The following is a 23,688-nucleotide window of genomic DNA, read 5'->3' as shown; positions in this document are numbered from 1 at the left end:
CGTAGAATACATTAAACGGTAGGAATATAAATTATTTTCCGGCCTATGTCTGTTGCATTAGATTTATAATCCAAAAATTATCCTATTTATTAAAAAACGTGGCAATAATAAGAAATAATCGACATGTATTCTTTAACCCCTTCTCAATAGACCAATTGGCCATGGGCATCAACTATTCAATCCAGCCATGGCCCGTTTAAGCCCATACTGTGGAGTCGCGCTTCCTCTGCCCGCCAAAACCAAGAAAAGCGTCGCACTCCTCCTCCCTTCGCTCCCAGTGATCTTGAAATCATAGCCCCATTCCGTCTCCCCATTTGATGTTGTTGCTGCGAGCCCCGTTTCTCCTGTGGCTCAAATTCCCTCCACTGCCTCCCTGCTTCCCATCTCTCCCCTTTTCAAACCCTTCGTCAAGAAACCTCTTCCTTCGCTGCTGCAGCACCGGCCGTGCCGCAATGTCGGGCCGCCGCACCGTCGCCGACGTTCTCATGGGCAACGCCCGCGCCGCGGCCGCGGCCGCAGCCAAATCCAAGAAGTCCGCCCCATCCTCCGCCCAGCCCGAACAGCCTTCCCCTTCCCCTTCCAAGAAACCGAAAACCCTAGATGGCGGTGGCCAAAACCCTAAAGATCCTCCCGAGGAGAAGAACCCCACCCTCGACCTGAAGAAGAAGTGCTCCGACTTCAACCCCAAGAAAGCCGCTACGTGGAAGGACGGGGAACCCGTTCCCTTCTTGTTCCTCGCGCGCGCCCTTGAGCTAATCTCGAACGAGTCCGGAAGGATCGCCATCACGGAGATTATCTGCAACGTGTTCAGGACCGTGATCGCTACCACGCCTGGGGATCTTCTCGCCACCGTTTACCTTTCGGCGAATAGGATTGCGGCGCCCCATGAAGGTATTGAGCTTGGGATTGGGGACGCGTCCCTTGTGAAGGCGCTCGCCGAGGCTTATGGGAGGAAGGAGGAGCAAGTCAAGAAGCAGCTAAAGGTGTTTTGTTGGACGCAGATCACTTTCTTGATATTGTTTTCTTGACGCGGATCATTTTCTGGTTCTTGATTTCTTTTTTCATTCTCTTGTTTCTTTGAGAAGTTCTGGTGTTTGAAACAAATGTTTCTTGTTGTGATGTTAGGAACTGGGTGACTTGGGTCTTGTTGCAAAAGCAAGCCGTTCCTCTCAGAAAGTGATGTTCAAGCCTCAACCCTTGACGATTGCCAAGGTTTTTGATACATTCCGTGCAATTGCAAAGGTTTGTTATTTCCTTATTGCTTGAGTATATCCAACATTGGCAGGCGTATGATGCAATGTTTTGCCCGTTTTATCTGTGGTCTGCTAATGTCAAGATCTGCTAAAGATTTCTAAAATAGATAAGTGTTTTCTCATGCCTGCTGATTTGGACATTTTCTGTTAAAACTTTGTATGTTAACTTATATCAAGTATATATATGATCCTAATGTCGAGTTATTGAAAGAGAAAAAAAGAGTTCAGTCCTTGCAGAAAGCCATTGTTTGAGGGTAGATTGGAATTGATGATAGAAGGGTAACTATCTGAGCTTGTTAAATGTAAATGCTACGAGGGTCAGTGATACAGTGAACAAGGACCTGTAATTCTGTATTCCTAAATGCCACAAATTAGATGGTGCATCATATATTGGTCTATACCTCTTCAAGCATGTTTGAGATGAGAAAGAATTATGTGACATGACCTTCTTTTATGGTTAGAGTTACCGTGGAAGCAAAGATGGTTCATGTGATATGATTTCATAATTTACATATAATTTCTGAGATATTTGAAGTCGTTTTATTATTTTATACCAATTCATTGTCTCTAAGTTGTGAAACTTTGTTGGTTCATGTGATTGAGACAAATGCTTGTTTTTTGTAATCTTAATATGTAAACTTCTGTGTAGGAGCAGTTATGCATGGATAATTCTGTCATGGCACTCTAATGAAAATATAAAACTCAGCAAGCATTCCTGTGTTTTCTTAATAGTCCGAGTTATGTTGGGGTTGTGATCCTTGTGTAACTACTATTTTGTGGTAGTACGTATACAAGTTACCCTGATTGATTAAGTTGCGATCAGACCATAACGTGAGCATTTCCAGAAATCAAATAACTCCTGCCATGCTTTGACGTGCATAGTTATAATTCTTATGGAATTTGATTTAGTATCTTGGGTTTGTAATTCCATTGTTTTTTGCTGATATACCTAACTGTTATCCCTTACTTTGTTCATGCCAATTAACTTTTTCTAAGATAATGTTGTTCTATGTTTCATTTTGCAGATGCATTCGTATGATTTTGTATCATTTTATGTCACACTAACATGATCTGAATGTTTGAATATGCATACTGTACTTGATAAGGATCCATAGTCTGAACTCTGGGGTCCTCAATGAACACAACCAATTACACTGAGTATATTGACAGATATATGTCCAAGGTAGCTAGTATCTTGTAACAGTCTTCCATGTGTAATTTCCCTAGAGATCTTGAATTTAATTTGGCAACATTGACAAATTTGTGCAGCAGTAACCCTTTTGCTATATGGCATTGCTTAGTGCTTTCATTTAGGTGCTCAGCATCGGGATCTCTGTTTCAGCTGACACTATGTATGGGTTGGAAATATGCTATCCATATTTTTTAACTTGATGCAAGCTCTTTGAATTGTCCTGTGCCAAAGACTGAGATATGAACCCATTTGTCATCTATCAAGCAGTGAAAAATTACATGGTAGATTTAGATTTTCTTTCATGGAAAGGTCAATGGATGATCAAATGGTTTCCAAGTCTCATGGACTTTGGTATGGGAGTAACTTAGAGGCTATAGATTATGGATTACTCTGTCAGCCATTCCAGTACAACACAATTGACCATGATGTTCTGTTGAGTAGGTGCTCAAATAAAGGTTGCTTCGTAGGCTATCACAGCCTCATGTGGCATCGTTGCACCTATATCTTAAGTAGCCTCGAGCTGCTGAAGAAGCAGTTAGGTTTAAGAAGATGAGGGTGCGAAATCTTTTTACATGTGAATATTTGTGTATATACATATTTTTGTGTATTCTTCAACAAACATTATTATTTATTTCGGAGAAGATGATTGGAAAATGATGAACAACCTTTTATTGAACTAAATTATCTTATTTTTCTGTTTAGCTTATTTGAGAAGTAAGCTTATGAAAACCTCTATGGAGTGATGCCAAATGTCTCGATATGAAGAATGTGAACTAGTATAGAGTAAAGTGTTATTTCCAAATATTAGGAAACATGATTCTAAGTATTGGGAACCACAATTCCTATAATGATCAGAATCGTGGAGATTTTGAAGTGGGCTTGTTAAGGTTTATGAAAATTTCTTGCTATTAAAACCTTTATGAGCTTGACTCGAACAGTGTGACATGATAAATTGATAATTGGTGTAGATCAGCTCAGGTAGGTTGAGTAGTCAGATCAATAAGGTAATTAACAAGATCAAAATTGTTGATTCAAACCGTTCAGATCTCAGACATCCTGAGTTTTCTGAACTCCCTGCATGTCTGTCTAAAAATATCAGGATTCCCTTTGACCCTACCATATTATTTGAATGTATGTATAGATAATACGTATTCTTATGTATGTTTAAGTATGCGAATCTGTGGATGCTTTAACACTGTTTGTGCCTCAATGCTTGCAAGCATCTGATATTCTTCATATCTTGTAAAAAATGTTTGGTTATTAATTAATGAAATATGTTAGTTTGTGCTACTATATCATAGGTGCCTACTTGATGAAGTAGCATTTAATTGATTATGTAGGGGTTATAACATATATGAGCGCTTACTAAAGGTTTGGCAGAGCTATCGAAATTTAAGTTTTACGTTAAAGGCATCTTCTTTTTGTTTTTTGTTATTTTTTTGCCTTAATAGGAGTCGGGAAAAGATAGTCAAGACAAGAAAAGAAATCACATAAAAGGACTTCTTGTTGCAGCAACTGAATGTGAACCTCAGTATTTAGTTCGTCTGCTTCAGGTAAATGTTCAGCATATAGTTGTTGCCACTGGTATCCTGATCCTCTAAAGTTCCCTTAAATACCACGCAGTCAAAGATGCGAATTGGTTTGGCAGAGAAAACTGTCCTGGTAGCTCTCGGACAAGCAGCTATTTATTCTGAAACGAATCAAAATCCACGGTCACAAACTCAGTCTGATCTTGAAGAGGTTAGTGTGTGTTTGGATGTGTTTTAACCTTCTGACAAGTTATTCAAAGAACACTGTCTGTTGGTCAACAATGTTAATGTTGCATTTTCTTCTTATTCTATTAACTTCTATGTCCAAGTTAAATGAGGAAAATTTTGTCAATGCTCTGAGATAAACTATGTTAATCTTGCATGGTAAATTATTATTTTATTTTTTACTGCTTGATAAATATCCTGCAAATTGCAACAAATACAAATGAGAAACTCACAATAATTTTCCATTTTTAGTTATTCTTTTATAATTTATAGCAACCACAAGCATAGAAGAGATGTTAAAGGAAAAACAGTAGGCCTTATTCATAGTTGTCAAAACTGGATGTGGTAGTGACCAGAACAAGACTTGGGTCAAAGGTTTACTAGTTAGACCAGGCAATCAATCAGTAAGACCTTATGTTTGATATAAAATAAAATAATAATAAAATGAAGTCACATTAGAAGCATAGAAATAATAACATATAGGAAGTAGAAAAATAATGCAGTCAGACCTCATGCACTCGGCTGTCTTTATTCCTTTATAATATGATCTAAATCATTGATAAGTCCATGGATGTACTTCTCTTGATTGTTATATTTCTTTACCAACAGCTAGCTAATGGCTTGTGCATGCAGTTATACTGATCTAGATTCATTGTTCTTTTTCCTATACATCTTCGTTGTATGAAGTTAGGCTGCGAAAATTATCAAACAAGTTTATTCGGTACTCCCAATCTATGATAAAATTGTTCCTGAACTTCTCCGCGTTGGAGTATGGAAACTTCCAGAGGCATGCAATTTCTCCCTAGGTGTGCCTGTAGGGCCTATGTTAGCTAAACCAACAAAGGCAGTGTCTGAAATTCTTGATAAGTTTCAGGGAATGGAATTCACTTGCGAATACAAATATGATGGTGAACGAGCCCAGGTATGACACTGATCTTTGTTGTGACATAAATTTATGTCTCATTTAATTTTTGTCTGAACTTCGCACTTGAATGCAGATACATTATATGGAGGATGGATCAGTTGAGATATATAGTCGTAATGCTGAAAGGAACACTGGGAAGTACCCAGATGTGGTCGGTTCTGTATCAAGGTATGCATGTCTCATTGTTATTCATGCTTTCTTATATATTTCTGGGAGATGTAAAGATGCATGCGCATTTGTCTGTGACACTGTATGCAGTGGAAACTATTTGACCTTTTGTGGCTAGCCATGGATCTATATGCATATTCATTGTAGCAACTACATTTGTAACTTTTAACACCTCATGGCAAATTCTCTAACTACAACTCTTCAAGAGTTATGTTTTGAACTTCTGAAAGCTTAGTTGACTGAATTGATTTTTAAAGAGCAGTTGTTTGTAACTTATCACTATATTAAAGCTCCTGTATCAGAATACAATCAAATTTGAGTCCTTAGAGCTTGAAAAAGATCTTCTAGGGTTTTCATTGAACTGTCAATTGCAACACAGAGAAGCACTGGTCAATGCGGAAGTGTAAGTCTTAAATGATACTTGGTCAAACAACAAATTGGAAGAACCGATAATTAATCTTTGTTCTTGATTGGATTCCAGTGTATTGTGGCTTTGTATTGTTATTTTAGGTAACAGATCTTATTTTGTGTCTGTGACCGGCAGGGAACATTAACATTTTACCATGATATGGGATTGTTTATTTTTAATCTCAGGAAACTGCTGTTTGCAGTTTTCTCATTGATGATAGCATGGAATGTTATCTCGTACCATACAGGGATAACAGTCCTTGGCCAGACTGGTATGTAATGTGGGTAGCAGTGTGCTGCTCTAGGTACACTGGTACCAGTTTCTGGAAAATGCTGAAAAAACAGCCGAAAATTGACAAATTAGAAGAGAAGTAGGTGGCGGAGTAGGGAAGGAGGAGGAGAGGCAGCGACATAGAAGGACAGGAGGGAAGAAGGCCGAGGAGGAGGAGGAGGAGAGGTGGTGGTACAAAATGGATAGGAGGGAAGAGTCGACGGCAGAGACGAAGGAGTATGGAAGGAAGTAGAGGGGGGAGGAGCAGGACACAACATAAAAGGAGAGGAGAGGGAAGGTGGTGGGGGATATGAAAGGAGGAGGAGAGGCAATGGGGCAAGAGAGGAGGGAAGCAAGCGGCAGTGAACGAGTAAATGAGGTAGAGAAGTAGAAGAATACTGGCTGCTTGACGCTGACTAGTGTGCAAACAACAAGTGATACCAGGCAAGGGATGTGAGTGATGGTACGGGGGACAAAGCACGAGAGGGTAAGTTAAGTTTTAAATTTTTTTAAGATTTAAAAAATAAATCAAAACTGGCTGGCTGGGCTTATTGCTCAGTCTAGGCCCATTATCAGGCCTGAATGAGGGGTAAGCCTGGTTCACGAGCCTTACCGCCCGGTTCACAAGGCTTATCGAGCGGTAAGCCCTCTATTACACTTGAATGGCCCAAAATTGGGCTGAGAGCCGATCAGCGGTCGAACTGATAAATATTGGTCGTATCAAAACGGATGAAATTGCATTCCTGTAAAAATAAAATAACAATTTTGAAACAATGTCATGTTGGTTTCTAGGGCTTTATTTATAGGCTACCATGCCAATTTCTAAATCTATTTGATTATTACTTCAAAAGGAGACTATAGCTTAGGAATGGTGCTTTTCTCCCTCCTCTGCTTGTGGCTGATCCCTAGTGGGCTTCTTTTTGTGATGTATTATACTCCCCCAAGGGATTTGTAGCCAAACTGGGCGTGGATCCCCCCTTCTCCAGTTCTGATAGGTGCCAGACTTTCACCTTGGCCTTTCTCCAGGGTTCTTTGGACTTCCAAACAAGTCTAAGTGGATTTGGACTGAAGCTGAATCAGCTTGTCTTTCTGTTAGTGGTCTTGCTGAAACTCTATCAGTCTATTGTACTGTAGATTTATCCCCAATTTCACATAGGAAAGTCCCGCCAATCCCTGTCAGATCACTGCCTAAGCTGGTCCATGCATGAAGAAAGTTGTTCATTTCTGAGATAAGCATTGATATGGTATCTGGGCTTTCCCAAGTGGCTCAACGAGGCCCTAGTAAGGCTGATTTAGATTATTGATTCATGATTTAAACCAAAAGATGCCCCCAGACAAGGGCTGGCCTTGGCAAGACTGATGCTGAGCACCTAGGTGCTAATGTTGATGGTGATAAAGATCAAGCTTAACCCTGTTGAGTGCACTTCTGGGTATCTGGGTTGAAGATGACATCAACATCTTGCCATGATTTTAGTAGCAATCACCTGAACAAACTTAATTGCTATTCTGACCCAACTTTGATCTTCAGAATCACTCGATTTAGGTGGATTAAGGCCAAAATAGGTCAACAGGGGGATTTTAAAAGTGGATTTGTCTCATAATGACTAGGACAGCAAACTGATCTGGTCTGGATAGGTTATAGGTAGATATATCTGATTCTGGAAACGAAACCTTTCATTAATCCGGGAACCTTTTGCAAAGGCTGATCATCTTCTTTGGCTAGGAAGAGGATCTCTGTCCAGGAATCTAATTTGACCAAACAAGTTTCCCCATCTTCATCGGGAAGGCAAAGGTTTTACAGGCCTAGCAGGGCTTATGGATAGAGGATGTGATGACACAGATAGTATAGAAAGAGTGAACACTTGAACTCAACCATGGTTGGTTTCATTCTGGCAGTGAGCATTATTAGGGTATAATCATTCATCTTTTGCTGCATCCTTGTGTTATGCCAATGGAACTACAGTGGTGATATTGTTGGCACCAACAAGTTTGTCAACAATTGGTGGTTATAGATCATTGCTTGGAATAATGATGTGTTTTTGTGGTGGTAATTTTATCTTCTGGGTGAAGAACATGGTGGAATTTGGAGGTGGTTAGAAAAGTTGAGAAGGAATTTTCATTGTGAGATAGGGTTTGGCTGGTTCATAGAGGACAAGATTTATCGTTTTATGTTTTTGTTAGCCACTGTTAGATCTCAATCTAGCGGTGAATACAGGATAGAAGTGCACCAGCCTTTTTTTGGCTGGTGCACCAAAGTTAATTATGGTCCTGATCTTGTTATAGATTGGGGTTGATCTCTTTATGATCTGATCAATGACCAGACTACTGGGTTGGAGAAATCAGGTTTCTTCATGAACTGTATGATCCTTATCTGGCTTAATCATACCAGATACAAACAATTCAGGTCTAAATCCACTCTTTTTACATGACTAATAGTGATCAGTGATCCTCATCAAGCTATCATCTTACTGAAGTGAACTTGAATTTCACTTCCCATTCGTTTTATTAATGTGCTGTCATGTTGCTTTCTTCTTTTGGGAAAATAGACCTTCAGTCAATACAGCTTTAACAAACACTCAGCAATGGGACTTGATATGTAACTTAACATTCAAGCAGATGTCTTAAAGTATCCAGAGCAGAACACATTTTAAAGTTGATGAGTATCGTTGTTTTTGCTTAAGAATCAGTGTTAATTCTGCATCTCCTATGTGTCCTGAAACATGCATATTCTGTTGGCTTTTAATGGTTCTGAACAGTTACAGTAAGGTGATTTTCTTTATTAGTTAGGCTGCACATCTTTTATTAATTGTAATTCTGTCCTTGTTCCTTTTGCTGGTTGACAGAGTGGATAGGAAGGTTGAAATTATTCTGATATGCACATTGAAAACTTACTAGGCATTATTCTGGAGTAGTAATTTGACATGAATATATGTTTTTGATTGATAAGAAACACTGCTTCCAAATGCAGATTCAAAAAACCTGCTGTAAAATCATTTGTGCTTGATTGTGAAATTGTTGCTTATGACCGTGAGAAGCAAAGGATCTTGCCTTTCCAGGTTAGTTGTTTAGCTTAATGAACTATAACTTGAATTTCGGTGTTGTCATCTAATTTATCTCCTACGCTCTTCCAGTATCTAGGATTTTTTTTTGCATGTCTTGTGTTGATTTTGATTTTCTTGTTGTTTGCAAGTAAATAGGCCAATTATTTCTAGTTGTTTGCAAGTAAATAGGCCAATTATGGTTACCCAAGCATAATATTTTAGCTGCCATTTTACTTTGACCATGTGCCTACCTCACCCAAAGGAATTTTTTTAATTTGTTAGTTCGCTAAGTCTTTCATTGTAAGTGGTCCGAAGTTAATTTGATTGTGTTTTTCTAGTTGCATATGAATGTGAATAAATTGGCCTATTATTTTGCTTTGTTAACTGTCTTTTGTCTGGCAAGATATGAATTGTTCTAGATGGTTAACACTAATGTCCCTCAAGCATAAGATTTTAGCTGTAATTTTTCTTTGACCATGTTTCGGCCTAGCCCAAAGGAATTTTTGTCAATTTTTGGTTTGCTTAGTCTTTCATTGTAAGTGGGCCAAAGCTATATGTTCTTCAAAATTTTAATCTATTTTTGGGCAACTTTCGACCATTGTTTAAAAAAGTTGAAGTGAATTGCAAAGTTTTTAGTGATAACTATAAGTTCGGTTAGAACTAGTTTGCGTGTACCAATTGAAGTATTTTGAAACGAACTGAAGTGAAGAATAAAATGAAGCATAAATATTTTCTCAAGACGGGGGCTGGAACTTGCTAATTCCTCTTTTAATACAACTGAAGTTTCTTCATTCTTTTATACTAGAAAAAGGTCTATAACAGGCAAAAAAATGTTATGCATTATTAGGAGATCATTTATGTAACTCTCCCAATTAGTTCCACATCGAAAGTGGATAAGATTAAGATTAGCTTATAAGAGTTTGATGAGTGTACTACTATCAACTTCAGCCTAAGCATTTTGACCAGTGATTTAAATCAAACGAAGTTGATAAGTCATTTAGCTTATCAGGCTCGATCATGATATTTAGTATCAGCGCTGACCTAGTATTTGGGTATGGTGAGGGGGCTCGAGTAGGATAGAGCTACTCGTTGATGGAGTCAGAGGACTCGTCACAGTATGGAGCCACCACTAGTCTATGCCTTACATGCATCATGTTAAGGTTTGATCTGGGCTATGCTAGACCTTGACGAGGACATTAAGTCCTTGAGTGGGGGAGATTGTAACACCTTCGATTAGCCTCACATTGAAAGTGAATGAGACTAAGATTAGTTTATAAAGGTCTAATGAGTGTACTGAAGTTGATGGGCCAGTTAGTTTATCATGCTCGGGTCATGACAGGTCATGTGTACCGAACATGATTGCCCATGTTGGGCTACGCTGAGCTAGTCTGCGGGGTGGGGCTTGACCTACGAGTTGGGGTTGGCCTATTGACTGGGCCTAGCCTATGGGCCAGGTCTAGTTTGTTGTTTGATTTCAATTCAAATCCTAACCAATTCTCTCAATTTCGAATTGCAACATCATTGAATTATAATCAAGCATATATTCATTGGCAATAAGTCACTAAACATAATAAATAACAATAGATTAAAAAGATAAATTGCATAACGAGGAAATATCAAATATCATGCATTCAAGATAAAAATTTTAAAAATGCATATGATATGAATAATTTCAATATGTTTTAATCTAAAAATAAAATTCTAAACCTTTAAGGCGATAAATGAAGATTTTAGAAACTTCATATAACATGTTTTAATCGAACAATACAATGTTGACATTTAAAGGAATAAAAGAATATTTTAGAATTTCATATAATATTTTTTAATATAAAAATAACTTGTATTGATCATATCTTGTTTTGAAAGCAGTTTTCTATATATCTCATTCCCTTATCTTCAGTTGTTGATACCCGAACCTCAAATCAATCTTCGAGTACCTTGAAGTTGATCAAATATGTCATCTATTCGGGGAAGGGGATACTTATTCTTTATGGTCACTTGATTAAGTTATCTATAATCGATGCATAACTGCATGGATTCATCTTTCTTCTTCACAAACAAGACAGGGGCACCCCAAGGTGATACATTGGGTCGAATAAAGCCCTTGTTCAAAAGCTCTTGGATTTGTTTTTTTAACTCCTACAACTCAATCGGTGCTATTCTATAAAGGGGTTTAGAAATAGGTGCAGTGCCGGTTAGAAGATCGATTGTAAATTCAATCTGCTTGTCAAGTGACAATCCAAGCATATCTTCAAGAAAAACATTTGGAAAATCCATTACAATCCTACTTCCTTGATGGATGCTAAGGAACTCTTATTGCTTCTCAAAGCTCCGATACCATAAAAAGCTATCACATCATGGATTTTCTTTTTACAGGATCATAACATCTTTCCACAAGTACATCTAGAGCCAAATAAATGAACATCACTTTTTTAATATGTATAACTTGTAAATCTTTCCACAAGTAGTCATAGGCTTTATTGAGAAATACAATAATGTTAGCTCGAAAATAAATCCAACTAGCTCTTCCTAATGGTAGAGGAAGATTTGCTCTCCATTGAAATTCAGTCTAGTGCTACTGGGAGGCTGCTTTAAATATCAAAAACAAAGAAATTTCATCAACACTAAGTAAGAACCTTTATTAGTCAACTGTAAAATGAATACATGATCAAAAGTTAATCATCCCATTTGCATATAGTAATTTGCATATATTAAACACCCGAAGGAGCAATCTTCCAACAGCGGATTGAGAGGCTTTATTCTACGGGATTAGTTTGTGTTCTCCCAACAACGAATGTAGACAAACTCATATCGCATTTCCAACAAAAGATGGAGTGATGTCCCTCACTCGCTAAAGTGAAAACACATTCCTCCCAACAACAAAGGGAGGAACCATCCAATTATCACGTCTAGGGGCACGTTAATCCTCAAAGGGAATCATCCTACCTGCCCTTCGCAAGGAAACAATATCATCTCATATTAGTTATGTCTATATTGGGATAAAATAATATATTAAAATATTTCATTTAAACATTATTAATGTCAAATAATATCAAATTGCACTCAATTGACATGGGCACTCAAGTCCAATTGAATTTGATTTAACTAGAACCTACCTAAGTCGATCTTTAATCCTCATTTAATCGATCTGGAACCATCCTAAACTAGTATAATTTGGATCAGATTGGGTTCAATTTTGGTTAAACAAACCAATTTGGAATCATCTTGGATCAATCTAAACTGATCAAATCTAGTTTGGTTCAATCAATGTTTGAGCCTAAATAAAATAAAATAAGGGCAATGGGCTAAGTTGTACAATATTGGGCTAGGTTGGGCTAGCCCATGTATTGGTCATTTGCATTGTTCATGACTGTGCATGCACCACACCAAGTTGGGCTAGCCCATAGCCCATAGATTAATCATATCATATCATGGTCTAGGGCCTATAGGTATTTGTGTCCTTTAATTGATTTTGACCGATGATTGTCTTTGACCTATTATAGGAATAATGGAGCCAATTCAAGAGAATAGTGGTCTTGCCGCTCGGGGTGCTCATGGTTGCAATGTTAATGGCCTACGCACTCGGAGAGGTGTTCAAGCAAACCATAATTTTGAAGTTCTACGCATCGTAGAGCAAATTCAGTCCTCACATACACCTATCATTGATTATGTGCCAGCTTACCCAACATCGTAGAATGCACCTCATGCTCCAGCACCAATCAATGTTCCAGATTATGTACACAGAGTCTTCAATGCTATTAGAGGCTTATTTGAGTAGTAGGGGGAGCGAGATGGAGCTCTGCAGGGTGTAAATAATACTTTGAATCACTTTAAGAGATTGAGACCACTTGTTTTTTAGAGCAAACCAAATCCAATCTTTGTTGAATGTTGGATTCGTCAAGTGGAGAAAACAATTGAAGCTATCAAATGCAGAGAAAATCAGAAGGTGCTTTTCGCATTTTGGAAGGAAAGACAGATACTTGGTGGACCTCAAAAAGGAGGATGTTATAGGCAAGAGGTAATGTGGTGACTTGAGAGCAATTTAAGAATTCATTTTATGAGCAGTTCTTTCTTGATTCAGTTTGCTTTGAGAAGCAACAAGAGTTCCTTAGCATCCACTAAGGAAGGATTGTGATGGAATATGATAATTATTTCACTGAGTTGACCTAGTTCTCTCCACATATTGCTTTTAATGAACGTCAAAGGGCTCGTCACTTTGAGGGGAGACTTTGTCTGTCAATTAGAAAGTTCGTTGTTGTATTGATTTTACCGACATATGTTTAAGTGTTCAATCGAGCTCTGGTGGTGGAAATTTTGGATAATGAATTGCATCAAGTGAAGGATCAAAAACGACCTTTTAGTGTTGCACCATATGCGTATGGGGGATCATATTCTTGACCCTTAGAGAAAGGTAAGAGCAGATAATCCGAACACTAGCAAGTAGGAGCTCTCGGTTATCAAGTCGTTATAAGATGTTATTTTTGTGTATGTATTTTTTGTCAACATCCGGGGCACATGTCGAAGGATAATCCACAGAAGCAACATCAACATCGAGCTCCACACCAAACGTTTGGACAATAACGACCAGGACCTAGAGGGGGAGGTTAGGCGAGGGTCTGTACAGTCACCCATCAAGATTCTGAAGCATCAAGATCTATCATTCAATGTATAATCACACTCTGTGGTATGTATGTTTTTGTGCTTATAGCAACTTGTTCTATGCATTCTTTTATATCATCTTATTTTGCTATGAGACTGCATAAGAATCCTGAGACAATGAGTAATGTGTTAACAATAGCAACATCAGTTGGAAACTCTCTGATAGCTGATCAGATATTTAGAAATTGGGTTATTACTATTGAAAGTCACGATTTGCTAGTAGATCTTATTTTACTAGAGTTTTGAGATTTTGATGCTATTTTGGGTATGGACTGGCATTCAACATAATATGCAAGTATCGATTGTTTTTAAAAGACTGTTACTTTCTCACCCCTAGATCAACAACCCTTATAGAAGCAGTTGCTATAAGCACAGAAGCAGGCATACCACAGAGTGTGATTATACCTTGAACGATAAATCTTGATGCTTTAGCATCTTAATGGGTGAGTACATATACCCTCGCCTGACCTCCCCCTCTAAGTTCTAGTTGTCCAAATGTTTGGTGTGGAGCTCAACGTTGATATTGCTTCCGTGGGCAGTCCTTCAACATGTGCTCGGGTTGTTGATAAAGAGGCATACATTCAGTCCCACGTGGCATGAGATGGAAACATGATCAGTCTTCTCATAGAAATAACATCTTCTGACAACTTGATTATTGGGAGCTCCTGCCTGTTGATGTTCGAACTATCTGCTCTTGCCTTTCTTTGAGGGTCCTGAATGTTATCCCCCATACGCAGATGGTGCAGCACTAAGAGGTCGCTTTCGATCTTTTGTCTGTTGTAACTTATTATCCAATTTTTCCACCACCAGAGCTTGATTGAGCACTTCAGCATATGATGGTAAAATCAATACAGCAACGGACTTTTTAATTGACGGACGAAGTCTCCTCTCAAAGTGATGAGCTTTTTGATGTTTATTAAATATATGGAGAGAACTGGACCAGCTAAGTGAAATAATGATCATAGTCCTACTTGGTGGATGTTAGGGAATTCTTGTTGCTTCTCAAAGCGAATTGAATCAAGGAAGAAGTGCTCATAGAATGCATTCTTAAATTGTTCCCAAGCCACCACATTGCCTCCAACATCCTCCTTTTTTAGGTTCATCAAGTGTCTGCCATCCCTTCTAAAATGAAATAAGCAAAAGGCACCGTTTGATTTTCCTTGCATTCGATAGCTTCAAATGTTTTCTTCACTTGACAGATCCAACGTTTAGCAAAGATTGGATGTGGTTTGCCCTAAAAAAACAAGCGGTCCCAATCTCTTAAAGTGATCTAAAGTATTATTGCATGTATGAAGAATATACAGACTATATGATAATTTTGGTTAATGGCTGTGCTCACTTCTTTTTGAAATAATTGCTATAATGTACATATTATGCAATAAAAAATTGTATTTGCTAATGCATAATACAAATTTGTTTTTCATATATATACCATTTGCAACCAAACATACTCAAAGAACATAGTACCTTCAGCTGCAGGTCTAATGAGCTATTCACATCATGACTCCTTGCAGATATTGAGCACTCGTGCTCGGAAGGGAGTGATCTTAAGTGACATAAAAGTAGCTGTTTGCACCTTTGCCTTTGACATTCTGTATGTAAATGGCCAACCTCTACTTCAGGAGCAACTGAAAGTTCGTCGAGAGGTAGATATTTATAATTAGCTTATTTACATGTGTGATTCTTGCTTCTACTAACTGATATTCCATCTGTATGTTCTTCAAAAATAATTGTTAATTTAGTCCTCTCAAGTGGAAATATTTGCATTCACAAAGTAAAAATTGTGTTATACTACAGTTGATGCACTTCTGCTTTTTATTTAAAATTATGATTCAGTATCTTGTATGACAGCTGTTTTATATGATAATAAATGCAGATGAATCATGAATTACAGTATCTGACAAAAGGCACCACTTATAATATAAGCAGTGAAAATTCCTGTTATGTGGTAAAGAACAGCCCTTCCTAACTAGAATTTTTTTATGTTGAGAAAGTAGGTCTCAAGGGTTCTAGATTGATAATTAAAGAAACTAATAATGCTCATAAAATTCTGAAAAATAAAAAAAACTGTTTTACATGATTTGGGACATAGACCTTGAATTTGTAGTATTCCAATGACTAAGTCCTAAATAGTCTAAATAAAACAGACAAGACTAAAAGTGAACGATCTCTTCTGCCCCCCTCTTGCTTTTGCCTCTTTACGTATCCATAGTCCTGGATGCCTTCTGGAGCTAGAGATGTGGTCTGGATCTATTTCCAATGCCTGTCCTGCACAAGAAAGGGCTTTAGAGCTTATTTCGGCCTAGGCCAAGGTCCAGTCAGTTTTAAGGGTTGAACATCTTTGTTCGACTAAAAGGACTGAGCAGTCCTGTTAATCTAGTGGTTGAGTCTGTTGAGGAGGTTGGATTGGTTGGTTGAGTCTGTGGAGAATGCAGGCGCGTTAGTTTAGGCTGGAGCTCCATAGCCTATCTATGCAATTTGGCAATATGCACATATGTTAACTTTCAGGTTGATATATGCTTCTAGATAGTTAAGTGATATCCTTGATCTGCACTTTGATAACTTTTTGCATCAAGTACTCCTGTTCAACGTGTTGTTGCAGCATGTTCTTTTGTATTTTTTTTGTTCTGTACTGCATCACAGCAAACAGGTAGTTATTTGTTGTTACTAATAAAATATTATTGTCGTTACTAAGAATCAAATTTGGCTTGACATCTAAATGTACTTTGTGATGTGTGTGCCATTTTGCAGCACCTTTATGGTTCCTTTGAAGAAGTACCTGGAGTCTTTCAGTTTGCAACTGCAATAACATCAGATGATCTCGAGGAAATACAGAAATTCCTTGACACTGCTGTCAACACCAGGTATTGTGACAGTATGGAAGAAATATATACTGTAAATTTTTAAGTCATTTTTTCAGCTTTAGACGTCTTTTTTGGTTTGGTATTGCTGCTCAAGTATAAATTTATTTTCATCTGGACATTTTTTTCTTGCTACTTATGACTTCAATTCAATTTTGGCCTCTTTATGGTCTTATTGTTGATAACACCAACACTTATTTTCCATATAGTTGTGCCAGTGATAATAGGTTGCCGTTGTTGACTTTATAATCTCGACAGACTTACTACTGAATATGTTTAAATCTGATGTTTTCAAAAGCATTTGTTTTATAGAAATGAGACAGTAAATGTAGGGATATGAAGAAGTAGACTCATAGCTATGAACAGATGAAAGGTCACCAGCATGATGTCAATAGGAGCATTAAGTCTATACCTGCCTTAGGTGGGAAAAGCACATTAGATGCTATTGCAAGCAGCAATGATATTCGGTTGTGTATTTTTATATTTGGCCTAAAATTAGAAAATTAGAAAAGAACCATATTTCAAGATTATTTTCATATTTTCTTGGTTTATATGATCAAGTTAAATAACAATAAAGTAAATCAAAGCTAATATGAAACCAAATTGCATAGTGGCTAAGCATTAAAACTAAAAATTCTTATCTTTGTGGATCCATCGAAGGACTCTATCACATGTTCCTATATCGAATAGGTTTGCTTCCTTGGATCGAAATATGACCGTAGCTTGTAGGGCTACAGAGGTTAGAGTACAGTAGAGCTTCCGTTATTGACCCTGAATTAACGTCTAGAAAAAGACCAGTTGTTATAATTCATCTTTTGGCTCTGAGATCGTAATCCTTTGTAACATGAAGACTACAAATACGATTAACTCCTATCGGTCCTGACATCATAGAGGCTGTCGCATATGCTCAAATTCATCGACAGCCTTTTCTTTCCTTTATCCTTGCAACCATAGATGAGCTGTGTGGAGCCCCGAGTCCTGTGGTTTGAGTCTTAGCATATGTAAAATACTGCTTCTCTGTCCATGCCCTGTATTGAGTGAGAAAGAGACTGAGAGAGTGAGAGAGGAGGTAGGGAGACAGCTAAAGGGGCTTAGACAAGCCACAAAGAAGTCCCAATAGTCAATCAAATTGAAGTCAATTTGTTGTTAGGGGTTGGTACTGATCTTTGATCTGTTACCAACCTGTACCAGCCAGCATCTGGTGATACGAAGGTGTTTTGCCGCCACATGTTATACTGGGCCTGAACTGGTTCAATCCTGTTTCGCGTATCAGCGGCAGATAGGACCAGTAAACACCAATAATTTCTTGCCGTGCTGCCTGAAATTTCATTCCTTGGTTTGAAGATTTGTCAACTGATCCAACCTCAGCTGGTAAATTATTTTAGTATGCAACACTGAACTTTAATATTTAGATGAAAGGTTGGTTTGAAGTAAAATTTGTTCTCATGGTGGATTCAAGATCTGTCCTCTTTATACTTTTCTATGTCAATAACAATTTTCTTCCTTTTCTGTGATATGTCTTTACATTGTGGAACTTTGTACGAGAAATATAGACCATGACAAACGGTCTATAAGGCTGCTTCTCATTATCAAATAAATTGCAACAAAGAGTGAAATTTAATATCTCATGTTCCAAGATGTTGACAGATTTTATGATTTTAGAATGTACTCAATGGCATTCTGAAGTATTATAGCTGTGTGTAGGGAGATGGGTAGATGTGCATGCCTTTCAGATATCAGCGAAAAGGGTTACAAATGCATTTTTTTATGCTACATTGCATTTCACATCTTCTTCATGATGTAGAAAAAAGATCTTGTTTTAGTATGATGGACAGTAGCAAAATTCCGTGATAATGTGTGATTCTTAAGTTTGTCATCAGCATTTGACCTGTCTGTGCATGTCTTTCATAGGTGAGTAAAAGGAGTTGCAGTTGCATTTTTATGTTACAGCGCATTTCACATTCTTTTTGGTGATGTGAAATAAGATGACTCTGTAGGTTGGGGATATCAAAATGCTGTGGTGATGGTCTGTTGTTTAAGTTTGTGGTCAGCATTTATTTATAAATAGGCATGTGAGTTTGCACTTTGCATCATCTAAAATTCTTTTGTTGAGTCTTTATGGTATTAATTTGGTTGTCTTCTAATGTTCTCAGTGTTATTATTCTTGTTTTAGCAAAGAACCCATCTTCATGCTTTCCTAAAGCTAAAATGCTTTTGCTTATGAAGTTGCGAAGGATTGATTATCAAGACATTGGATAAGGATGCTACATATGAGCCTTCAAAGCGGTCAAACAATTGGTTGAAGTTGAAGAAAGATTATATGGAAAGGTGATTGCATTTTTTTTCCCTTTTCTATGTAATTGTTGTTAGTATTTGGCTGTCTATCCTGTTAATTTCTCTGAGTAATGCATGGAAATAGATACACCAACAACAAAATCGTAAGTCCCAACTATTTGGGATCGGCCACATGAATCTTTTGCCGTCATTGAGATCTGTAATTAATGAAAACCTTTGATAATGCTACATAAAACTCGAGCATTTTTGGTTTTGACCATCTCTTATTTTCTCGTACTTATAATGACAAAACTATCGAAAGAAGAGGAAATTTCACAGATCGCTAGTGGCATATTTCTAAGGTCTCCATTAGCTAACCGACTAGCTTTCGTGCTGACTGACAATCCATTTTGCCATCTTGTTTGTAGGCAACACTTGGGTGTCAAATTCGATTCATGCAGATGTCATCTAACATGATTTGAGATTTTTGCTTCCCTTATGATTTTGACACTAGCAATTGATGCAGCATTGGTGATTCACTTGATTTGGTTCCTATTGCTGCATTCCATGGTCGGGGAAAGCGGACAGGTAACTGACTGCTTAGTGATAAGCTCTCAACACTGAACAATGCTTATGCTGTAGTATTGCTATGTTCTATATCATGTTTATTTCCTTTTTTATTTATTGTCACACAGATGATTTTGTGCTCGAGTTTGCCCTATTTGGGGATACTTAAGATACTTATTTCTTGTTAGGTGTTTATGGCTCATTTCTTCTTGCTTGCTACGATGAACATAATGAAGAATATCAAAGCATCTGTAACATAGGTAAGCCAGCAACATTTTGGTGCAAAATCTTATAAAACTGCAATATTTAATTATGCTGTATGAATTTGTTACTGGCGTTCTGTAGGTACTGGTTTCTCTGAATCACAGCTTGAAGAACGATCAACAAGTCTTCGTAATAAAATAATTCCAAAGCCGAAGGTGATTCTATATTGCTAGCATTTTCTAAAGAATTTTATAAAACTGATATGTGAATTGTAATGGTGTGTATTCCCACACCTCATCTGTTGTATGACCTTTTCAACCTTTCAATTCCAGCCATATTATCGGTTTTCAGATACAATGGATCCAGATGTATGGTTTGAGCCATCAGAGGTAACTACAATACTATGATATTGTGTGCTTCTTTATCTGAGATCATCTAATGCTAGATTGCATACTTTATTTTAAAATCTGATGCACTAGCTTAGCTCTTGGTTACAATAATGAGGAAATTCTTGTTCTTAGAGGCTTGTTGTTAGAAAATATTGAGCAGAACCATGTTTACTTAAACAAATAACCTTGGTTACAATAATCGGATTGAAGTAAACAAATAAATTAGACAGTTTTTGGTGGGCCAGTGCTAGAGCTCTGAAAGACAGAAAGGTTAGGAAAGTAGCTTCAGTGATCATTTATTTGTGATGTTCAGTAAATGGACAAAATTATTTTAGGGAGATATGTCAAATATATGATAATAGGACATTTTTTTAAATCATACAAGATTTACATGTATCAGATAAATGGTTGGCCACTGTACCACTTAAAAATCACTTAGTCTAGGAAGTCAATTTTGTATTCTGTTAATAATTGATAAATTATACTAATCAATGAAGAGTGAGCATCTTATTACTTTCCTGTCTTTCAAGGTGGGCTTGCCAACTGTAATTGGACTGCACTATTATTATCGACATGATAAGTTTTGAAGGATCCTTGTGCATGCTAATGTTTACTTTGGACACAACTGCAAGTTCACTGGTAGTAGTTATTTGCATTTCACATGAAATTCATTTAATAATTACTCATTTCTGGTTTTGATTCTATGACAGGTTTGGGAGGTTAAAGCAGCAGATTTGAGCATCAGTCCTGTTCACCGTGCTGCTAATGGTATAGTCGATCCAAACAAGGTTAGTGTAATAACAAAATCTGATTAAGAATGTGTGTGTGTTTTCATCTCGTCATTCTTTCTGCAAATATGTAGTCTTAATGGCTCATGGATTCTGTTGCATTAAATTTTGTGCCATATTTCAAAAGGGAATTTCACTTCGATTTCCTCGCTTACTACATGTCCGTGATGACAAAAGCCCTGAAGAAGCTACAACATCCGAGCAGGTAACATGGGGCTTCCAGTTTGTAGGCCTTGAAGCCTTTTGATGTTTCCATTTGTTGCTGTTGTATGTTTGAAGATGTCTGATCATGATTCTTTAGGTTGCTGAAATGTATCGTGCTCAGAAGATCAACCACACAAACAATCAAGATGAGGATGATGACGATTAAGAAATGTATAATTCTTCAAATTCTGATGGGACCTTTGAAGGTTAGCATTACCCTTTGTGCCTCACTCAAGCTTCTTCTTTTCATGGCTTATTATGTTCTTGATGCGAATTGCACTGCTGTAGGGAAGGGTTTTGAAGGCCAATGAAGTAGAAATTTATGGTCAAAATCAATTTTTAACTTGAGTGGAGCATATGTGGTACCCATCCTTCAAAAGTCAAACTGAATTACATATGGTAAGACTAATACCAAGATTTGAATATTGGGTTTCTTGGCCATAATAAAATCGAAGCTTATGATTCTAAGACAAATCAATTATGCTCCCACGTCAAGCATAATTAATTTCTTTCAAACGCATCGAGTTGAGATTTTTAGTGTTGTATAACCTTTGATCTTCTCCCCATGCCAAAAGGTTGAGCATTGAATGATTGTGATGATCTTATGAATTTTGGGTCGAGCTCCAAGTTGATTCTATCGGAGTTTGTGTTGAACTCCAATTTGACTTAATTGAACTTTGATTTGAAACTCCGATTTAATCTCAATCCTATTGAACCCTGCTTGAGCTCAATTCTAAGCCCAAAAGTTTGATCGAATGAGCTCCAACCTATAGCAGACTCGGATTGGGAAAAAAGTAGGTGGCCAAATTGAGGAAGAGGGTGTTGATATCAGCAAGGGACAATCCTAACTTACCTCATTAGGACTTCATCCCTAAAAGCATTAGGAAGAGAGTCCTAACCTAGTTAAGACTTGATCATTAAAAGTACTATGAAGAAAGTCCTAATTTAATTAGGACTTCACCCCCCTACAAGCACTAGATAGAGGGTGTCCTAACCAATGTTTTTAAAAGTATTAGGTGCTAAGGTCCCAAAACGCTTGAGGTGTTAAGCACCTGCTCGAGTGAAACAAGATGCTTTAGAATATTAAAATATAAAAAATATTATAATTGATAAATATGATTATAAAAATAAAATCATCATATCAAATTGAAATCATATAAAGTATCAAATCATATTATCCTTCTAATATCAAAAATATTAAAATAATAAAATTTTACATCAAATTCAAACATCGTTTATATTTGTTTGTCTCAATATGTTGCTTTTGTGATCCTTGATACATATACAAATCCATCGGTCTCGTTTTAACCTTTTTAGCAATTACGACTTTCTTTCTTTTCCTATGTTAAGATAAAACCCTTAAGACTAATAGACTAATTCCAGTCATATAAGTTAGCAACTCTTCTTTTATATCAGATAGACACTTTGTGCATGCTAATACATTCAAGTTTCCTATTTGATTATGCTTTGCATGGAAAATGCTACCTCTTGTAGTCTTCTCACAAAGAATACAAGTCTCTGCATCTATATTGGGAGTCCTTAACCAAGTACTCGAACTTGGTTAGTGGCATTAGTGGTGGTACAGAACTTCACAATAGATGCTAGCTGGGAGCCCAAGGACACTCCCATTGTTGACTGACACTATTAGATGTACCTTTTCTGTGATTATATTATCATTCCTACCTTTTTTCTGGCGTTACATGATTTGGCATTCGTAGGATGTTCTTTAGCTGTTCTGACCACCCAATATTTCATTTGCAGATTTAGCACGTCCATCCTGTAATGCACGTCTCTGGTCATGTATTGCAAGTGCCTGCGCCTTTCAGCTTGTAAAAATTGTTTGACAATTTTGTTATTGTCAATTCAGTTCCCTGCACCCATGAAAGAATGATGATAGTGTTGTTGATGTATGTCTGTTGACAGCAACTTTTCTAATGAACGATAAAGAATGATAATGTTATTTGTTTTTCTTGATGTTTTATCTTAAGCCGAATGAGAAATTTTGTTTTCAGTATAATATTTATAGTTTTGCGAAGACAAAAAAAAGATGGCAGGAGAATAATTAAATCATGAAATTTGTAATATATTAGTTAAATCCAGTCTTTTTCATACAAGAAAAGGTGAATAATAGCTCTGATAAGTGATCGAAGAGGGTTCTCGAAGAGGTTTGGGTTTTCAACAAAATATCTCATTTTCCAATGCACAACAGACTTGAAGGTTTTCATTTATATATCTTCAAGATTTTCTCTAATTTTTCACAAATATTTATTCTAATAAAATATTCCAGTAAACCAACCTACACAGTATTACCAGCATCTTCATGCTCTGCTTCTTAATCGCCCTACCAATTATTAAACACTATTTTATGGATGGCAAACAAGTAAAAAATTATCTTAATTGACAATAGTCATGGAGGATTGAATCAGATATAATTAACACAGACATTTTCTACTTTGTTCTGAATTGACTTTAATCAATTCTGAGCCAGTAAAAAAGTCGTATTTGTACTAAATTCTTTCGAAACCAAAAGAAAATTTAATCATCAGTAGCTGGGCTCTCTTACATTTATGACAGCAAAATTCACATAGTTATGGTTTATAAACCTTACAAAAACCTAGATGTTCTTTTGAAATTAAAGAGCAGATGTCTGCAAACTAAATCCTACATAATTCAACCATTTTCTAATATTCAAAGAGAAAAATAAACCAAAGTAGGAACTCTTACAAGGTA

The 23,688-nt window shown here is 37.0% G+C and overlaps 1 protein-coding gene across 3 annotated transcripts; it reads left to right on the top strand.

Moving 5' to 3' along the window:
- The first annotated feature begins 201 nt into the window (after positions 1-201).
- Positions 202-22,932, top strand: LOC103976989 (DNA ligase 1). Of its 3 annotated transcripts, XR_010486109.1 has the most exons (19): positions 208-983; positions 1,126-1,242; positions 3,897-3,998; positions 4,069-4,185; positions 4,891-5,121; positions 5,198-5,292; positions 8,940-9,027; positions 15,186-15,317; positions 16,423-16,535; positions 18,759-18,860; positions 19,333-19,394; positions 19,562-19,633; positions 19,719-19,792; positions 19,910-19,966; positions 20,677-20,754; positions 20,882-20,959; positions 21,056-21,164; positions 21,247-21,357; positions 22,720-22,932. XR_010486109.1 is itself a non-coding variant. In XM_065104821.1 (18 exons), exons 1-17 carry the CDS (start codon positions 318-320, stop codon positions 21,122-21,124), a joined length of 2,253 nt encoding a protein of 750 aa, XP_064960893.1. In that variant the 5' UTR covers positions 208-317; the 3' UTR covers positions 21,125-21,164; positions 22,720-22,932. The 3 variants fall into 3 exon arrangements, 2 of the variants coding, with proteins under 2 accessions (XP_064960894.1, XP_064960893.1); XM_065104821.1 differs by lacking the exon at positions 21,247-21,357; XM_065104822.1 differs by lacking the exons at positions 19,562-19,633; positions 19,719-19,792; positions 19,910-19,966; ... (3 more) ...; positions 21,247-21,357; positions 22,720-22,932 and having other exon boundaries at positions 202-983; positions 19,235-19,369.
- Positions 22,933-23,688: the final 756 nt, after the last annotated feature.

The sequence above is a fragment of the Musa acuminata genome, chromosome BXJ2-4 (assembly GCF_036884655.1).
Source record: "Musa acuminata AAA Group cultivar baxijiao chromosome BXJ2-4, Cavendish_Baxijiao_AAA, whole genome shotgun sequence".
Classification (NCBI taxonomy): domain Eukaryota; kingdom Viridiplantae; phylum Streptophyta; class Magnoliopsida; order Zingiberales; family Musaceae; genus Musa; species Musa acuminata.
Note: the sequence above shows the minus strand (reverse complement) of the source record. Positions and strands in the feature narration are given on the sequence as shown.